A 7,129-nucleotide genomic window follows, 5' to 3' on the forward strand; every position below is an offset into this window, starting at 1 on the left:
TCTCATATTTCATATTATGCTTAACTGTATTGGAAGAAATACTTCACAAAACATATACTAAACATAATATGGAGACTCTTTGACCATATTGTACTTACTTTTAACTGCAATTCTGTGATTTTGATTTATTGATTTAAGGATTTAGTGGTCAGAAAATTGGAAAGTGCTTCTGGAATGATGGTGCTGTGTAATAACCTGGGGACCAACATGTGCCCAGTTTAACTATGTCAGTGAAAAGAGTCTTTCCATCTCGAGAAATGATCACTGTTAATTAAGATAGACAAATAATTTGACTTTTTGCTGAACTGATGTGATACAAGAAATAGGTTGATACTTTTTCCTTGGAGAAATTTCAGAGTTCTTTGGTCTGCAGCAGACATTTAATATTAAAGTTTGTTCTTGAAATAAATAATAGCCAAAATGTCAATACTTCTGGTTTGCAGAATAATCATAAATTCTTGACCATAAAACAGTCATAAAGGCATAATATTTTATCCACTGTATATTCATACATTGCATGCCATTACAATAGCTAGGTGATGAATCATTTGCTGTGTGTGACAGAACAAATCTGAAATACCAATGCTAATGTGAAATCTATTCAAAGTTGGAAGACTTGTAATATTACTTTACTTTAAAAATATTTGATAAAAACGAAAGTATGCTTTGCAGTTTAAACCAATACCAAGCCACTTTAAGACCATTACCTGAGTTTCAGCATTTTGGGAAAGACATAGAACAACTTTTGCCATCATGTTGGAATGTTATCTGCCTATTATATTTTCTTCTCATTTAATATATTTTTTGCATTTTTAATTATAAGAAAAAGACCAGAATAAAAGTTGAGAGTATTTTCTGTAATCTTGAACTTGAGGAAACTTTAATGAGTAATGTATAGAATATAATATATAGACTACACTGTCTGTGTCCTGGAAGCTATAAATTTATGTACCAGACACTTTTTTTTATTGGGCGAAGATCTGAAACAGATTAAATTTGGGATAGGTTTTTAAAAGGTTATTTTTCCACAGGAATTTTTATTTCTTCAGCTATGGGTGATATTTTATTCTAATTCAACTCATATCTTATGCTAAATTTTACTTAGGATCAAAGCCATTCAAGTGCAAGATATGCCACTTTGCAACAGCTCAGCTTGGAGATGCCAGAAACCATGTCAAGAGGCACCTTGGGATGAGGGAATACAAGTGTCATGTCTGTGGGTGAGTAAATTGAAACAGTCTCCACCATGGTTAACCAGGAGAAGAGCACAGAATATGCATTGTTTCAGAATTGAAAACTGTGATGTGAGCAAGAGTGGCTAAAATTATGCATGCATATCCTCCTTTCCATTGTTATGGTAAATTCCTTAAATACAGTTATGACATTCTTTTCCCACTTCTAATCCTGCACTGAAGATGAGCAATTTTATGGGCTACAAGGTCAATTTGAACCTGTAATCTGTAAATTGACTAAATTATAGGATGTTCATTCACATTGCCAGGGAGAACTGTAAATTCCATTTAAAGACATAAAAAATATATAATATAGACTTTACTGTGTGGGGTTTTTTCTTTGCTATACTGTTATAATTTTAGTACCATTAACAGATTTCTGGACTCCATTAGGGTTTTCATTCTTTATGAAAACAAAACAGAAGACAGATTTTTTCAAACAAACGGATCTAAAATATTGCCGGCATAAGACTTTTCAAGTAAATTGAAGTCTTCTATGTGTGCTTGTGTTCCTGTTTGTTACCCCAAAAATCTTGTTTTTCTTTTTACAATCGTTATTTCCTTAGAAGGATCGTTCATAATGTTTAATTGTCCTTCAAATGTGTTGCATTTAATAGGAGGCATTGAGACTCCTTAATGCAAAACTAATTAATTTAGCAGAAATGTTTAAAAGGTTTTAAAATGCCACGGCATATATGGTACATCATAGGACATTCAAAGTTGGATTTTAATACCCTAGTTCTGATTAAAAATATATATTAATGTTATTAGGCTGAAGAAATTAACTAATATATGCATCGTATAAAAACATTTTATGCAAACCTATGTAACCTGCTATAGCAGTCTTATGGCTAATGTGTAGAAGAGCACAGGTTCAATTAGATGGTGCAGTGAACACATGCATGGTGTGGTGTGATGTTGGGGATAATATTCAGCAGGAGGAGATTTTTTAGCTTTAGTGTATCAACCTACTGCAGGACAAAGTGAGTTACACATTTTAAAAGACAAGTGACTCTTCAGCTGAAGATGCAGCTGAGTGATTTTCACTGATTTGTCTCTGTTTTTCAAATAGTTTTGCATGCAGCATTATGAGATACTTTGGACGGGTTTACTCACTTAAGAAAATTAATTGCTGACTTCTTGCAATGAGAAGAACGTATGAGCCCAATTCTTAAGTCCACTGTATATCAGTAGTAGAATAACTTGTGCTACGCCTTATTTTGAAGCATAGTTAATATCAACGTGGTAGGGTATTCTAAACTATTTTTAAAATCTTATTTGCTGTCTCTGCTTTGTCAATTGCCAAGAATTTGACATGGAAGATAATTAAAAACTAGCGATCCACAGAAGTGTTTAGCAAAGGCTAAACTCTCTTCCTTAGAAACCAATGTCCACAAACTTGACATTGCCTGTTTGTTCAATTCCCTTTTAACTTAAACTGAAAAATCATAGTATTATTTTATTATTTCCTTATGAGAGAAAAAGTAAAAAGAAAAAATTCAAACCAGCTAATAAGGTACTTTTTACAAAAAAAGAAGAGAATTAAAATTATTAGGATTTGGCACCTCATTTTTTCAAAGCCTCATTCTGTCACTTCAGGATTGACATGTTTGACAGAACCCATCTCAGAAATTGCACAACTCTTGGCTGGGATTAACAATAGTTATGCAAGAGAGAGAGAAAAACATGTATGAATGATTTAAACTTGGGATTGAATTGGTAGTCACTTTCCTAAACTGATTGCTTACTCTATGTTGCTGACATGTTCTACCTGGTAGCCAGGAAGGTACTTATTTTCCATATTTGTGTATTGTTAATTTTTATCAACAACGTGGAGCTGTGCTATTTAGATGTAGCAAAACAACTGGTCAAGAGACATACACCACAATACCCCATGCTTACAAAAACCTGATTTATATCCCTGTTTAAATGATCATCACATTTCACTTAATGTGCACCAAAAATGTATTTTAACAATCATGTACTAACACTGATTTATTTGAAAATGACATTTTTGCACTGTAGCTAGTAATCCTGAAGAATTGATCAGGATTTGAAGGAGGAGCGACAGGAGCAGTTTGAACCATAGTTCATATAATGAATATGCCATCTTATATATGGGAAAGGAGAAAAAAGTGTTAATAGCCTGTGCTGTATTTGTGCTCTTTTAATTGAAAGGACTGAGCAGTGTGTTGGTTAAAAAAAATAAAGTATCAACATAAAAAAAGATAAAATTGCCAGGATTGGCTATCGGATTAGTGGCACTATAGAGCATTGGTACATTAACACCGCTGACAATGTCAATTCATTATCATTGATGGCTAAATAATCTTAGAAATGCTCAGTGGACCTATTAGTTCCTGAACATAAGCAGCTCATGCTGCATTTCTTCATTAGCTTTAATTGCTATAAATTTTACCTTTTTAAAAATCATGCTTTAAAAGGTGAAGTGATCTTTCAGGAACATTAACTCTGTAATTTTGTCACAAACAGAAGGTCCTGCACTATGTTTTCTTTTCTACAGTAGTTAATATTCTATCCTCTGACTTTTAGATTCTCAGTAATAAGCCCTCTGCTAGTTGTGAGGATAAATTGTGTTTCAAAAGCTTTTGAATATGCCTGGGCACTTTTTAAAGGTGAAATGTCAGTGCAACATCATGGTATGGTCTAAAAAGATCACGTTTTTTAAAGACAAATATTTTCAAAAATTTTGGCCTTAAAAAGCAAAAAAGAAAAAAGGCAAAAAGCATATTTTTGATGTTGTAAGAAGGGTTTTCTGTGTCTCAGTTTTCCGTATGCTCCTCATATTTACATGCTACAAAGTACACAATATATAATTCAGCTAGTTGTTGAAAAAGGCAGTAATTTTGCTGTATTGTTTTATTTTTTTTTAATTGAAGTTCAGGTTTTGTTTTTCTTCAGCTGCACAGCAGAAACTACATGACACAGAAATTGGACACCGCTAATGTTTTAACATTAGGAATAAACCGTCTGCTACTCATTGCCTTATTGCAGATGTGTGTTAATTGTTTTCTTTTCCATACCCATGGCTGTAAAATATATCCCATTATTTCAGGGGTAATGTCTATTTTCTGTGGGTATATTTGAATTTCATTTTTGAAAGTCTGACTCTGAAATTGGCTGATATCCTGGGTTAGGTGAGCAAATCTTGGTTGCCCAGCATTTAAAATTTTTAATTTTTGTTTTATTACCCTTTTGGTGAAAGGGTGTGAAAAGGCTTATCATGCACTTTGCAAATTTTGTCCTTAGGTAGGATATGAAAAATGCATAGTTCTGCAATTGAGATTTTGAACAGAATTTATAGGCAATGTTTGATTTAAAAATATGTCTATTATTCCATTGCCTTTTTCTTGTCTTTTCTTTTAAAAAAGAGAATTTGGGGGTATGTAGTTACATGTTTCAAGTAAGAGTGGCTGGTTCCTTCTTATTTTTTTTTCTCTCCTTTATGACCACTTAAAAATCAATTGAAGAAGATGGGCATAAGGTAGGTTTGGATTGTTAGGAAAATTTTCAGTATTTAAAATGTGCACATAAACGTTTTTTGCTACCCTCCTACAGGTTGAAAGGGCATTTGTAGCAATGTCATTATTATGTTTATTACGATACAGTATTTAATATATAGTAGTCAAGTGTTTGAGAACAAAAGGAAGCCTTTCTAGACACAAAGGAATTTAAATGGGTGTCAAAAGGATTATATTTTTTTCTGTATCTTGCTAGAGTAGTTATATCTTGTAGTTTTTGATGTGGTGGTTTGGGTTTTTTTTTTTTTTTTTTTTTTTTTGTGTTTTTTGGCTATGTTTAGGTCTTTTGATGGTTGGAGGTATTAATCTTTATTTACTTTTTGCTGCTTAGTTCTCTATTTGCTTTGGAACTCCTTTTCTCAATTAATTCTGGAGATATCATAGGATGTTCTGATAAATAAGTGTTTTGCTAAATTCAGTTATTTCTTAAAGCCTCAAATAAATAAGCTTTGCGGACAGTTATAGTGTCCCAAGCATGGAAATAACCTCACTTCTGCTGCTGTTGTTAATGCTAAGAGTAATTCAGAGATCTGTATAAAGTTCAGTATTTTAATGACACTGGTTGCTTGGAGAATATCTAAACAAAACTACTCATGTATATTGAGCATAGTGACTAATAGATCTTTGCTCCTGATGGATAAGGATGTGCTTGGACCAGCTGCATAAAAGAAAAATTTGGCTGTAGTCCTGTTTGTTGTTTATGAAAAATCTTCTAGATTTTCAGATTTTTTAAACTGCTTACTATTAATACAGGCTACTTTTAGTGAAAGGCTGCTCTTAAGGTTGCCTTTAACAAGCAAAAAAGATTTATTAATAAATTTATTGGTAGGAGCAGGAAAAACATATTTTCAAGGATGCCTTAATGTACTGTAACGTAAATTAATTAGTTAGACTTTGCAGTTTGGGAAATCTTAAATAGAAAGTTGTTACTCTAGTAAAACTATTTTTGTGTGGTATTACCTAGTTTTTGTGCATTAGAAGGGATCTCTGTGTAGATGATTATAATGTCACTTTCTGACCTTTGCAGCTTGAATAATTGTAAATCATTGCTTCATAACGTGTCAGAGAATGTCTGTACTAGGGAATTAAATGGCAGAATATAATAGACCAAATTATTGCCTGTCATGTTTTCAACAACACAGTTAGTATTTGAGTTACACTTAATCATTACGTGCATTAGCAACTTCATTGGAATCCAGCTTCAGGCTGAGCATGAAATACATTACATTATTTAAACCTCTAATGGTAGAAGTCATTTATTTGTGTTGAAGTGTACAACATGCAGAGTTTCATAAAGCAAGGAACACTTGAGAGCTTAATTTATCCAAATCAAAGTCTAAATGCAGATAAACACAAGTGGCAAAAATTAGTAATTTTTATAGTCTGGAAATATTTAAAAATACATGGTTGTGGGTAATTGTAGGCAGCAGGAATAAATTAAGATCACTATTTTTAGTCAGCTCTGAGAATTAAAACTTTTATATCTAAATAATCAAATGCATCATGAAATTGCATTTTTGTACAACAATTAATTATACACATCATATCTACAGATATGTCCAAACAAAAAATATGCTTGGTGCAGCTGTTTAGATCAGAGATAATTGCATGTGAAGTGACTGTTCCAGATCCAGCTATTAGTTTCTCTATCTGCATTTTGCCATTTTGTCCTATCATATATTTGTGTCCACGTTTACTTTAGTAAAGAAAAATTAAGAGAACCTAGATAACAGCTTTCCAAACTTGCATACGCTTTAAAAAAAATAACAAGAAAATGCTAGAAAAATACACAAAGTTAAGTAACGTACATGTTATGTTATCTTGCCATTTTTTGTTCAGCTGTCTTACCATTTTGTTAGATTTGCAAACCTGGCCTTCAGTACACAGTCTCTCTTTTTTTTTCTGTTTAAGAAAACTGCTTGAAGTGGAAACAATTTACTTTTATTCAGAAAAGCTCCCAGCACCATTAAACAACTGGTACAGATCCCAGGATGTGTTGTGCAAGACTGTCCTGGCCTGGAAGTCTGCCATGGAGTTGGCTGGAGTTGGCTGGTGGGAGGCTTCTGTACAGGCAATAGAAGGACTCTTCTATTTGAGACTGCTGTAACAATTGATACAGAACAATCAAGACCCGCTTTCCCACCTTAATAAAATGGCTTCTTAGCAATTTGTGTGCTAAGTGGGATTGTAATAATGGTTTAGTTGTGCTTGCTGAAGAGACAACGTATATACGGGAGATACTTACATTGTATGTTGTATTTAGAGATACAAAGAGCTGCATAGAGTCCAATTCAATGCACTTCCAAATGGCAGCTATTGAGATGCACAGAGGTGTGGCACCTCTATTGCTTTTAC

At 33.0% G+C, this 7,129-nt stretch overlaps 1 protein-coding gene across 1 annotated transcript in view; it reads left to right on the forward strand.

Moving 5' to 3' along the window:
* Positions 1-7,129, forward strand: part of ZNF407 (zinc finger protein 407) — a 337,541-nt gene that overhangs the window by 35,761 nt on the left and 294,651 nt on the right. The window contains exon 3 of the mRNA XM_040073187.1: positions 1,106-1,220. Coding sequence (XP_039929121.1) covers positions 1,106-1,220 — 115 coding nt within the window. The remainder of the gene's footprint in view (positions 1-1,105; positions 1,221-7,129) is intronic.

Source organism: Hirundo rustica, chromosome 1, assembly GCF_015227805.2.
Source record: "Hirundo rustica isolate bHirRus1 chromosome 1, bHirRus1.pri.v3, whole genome shotgun sequence".
Taxonomy (NCBI): Eukaryota; Metazoa; Chordata; class Aves; order Passeriformes; family Hirundinidae; genus Hirundo; species Hirundo rustica.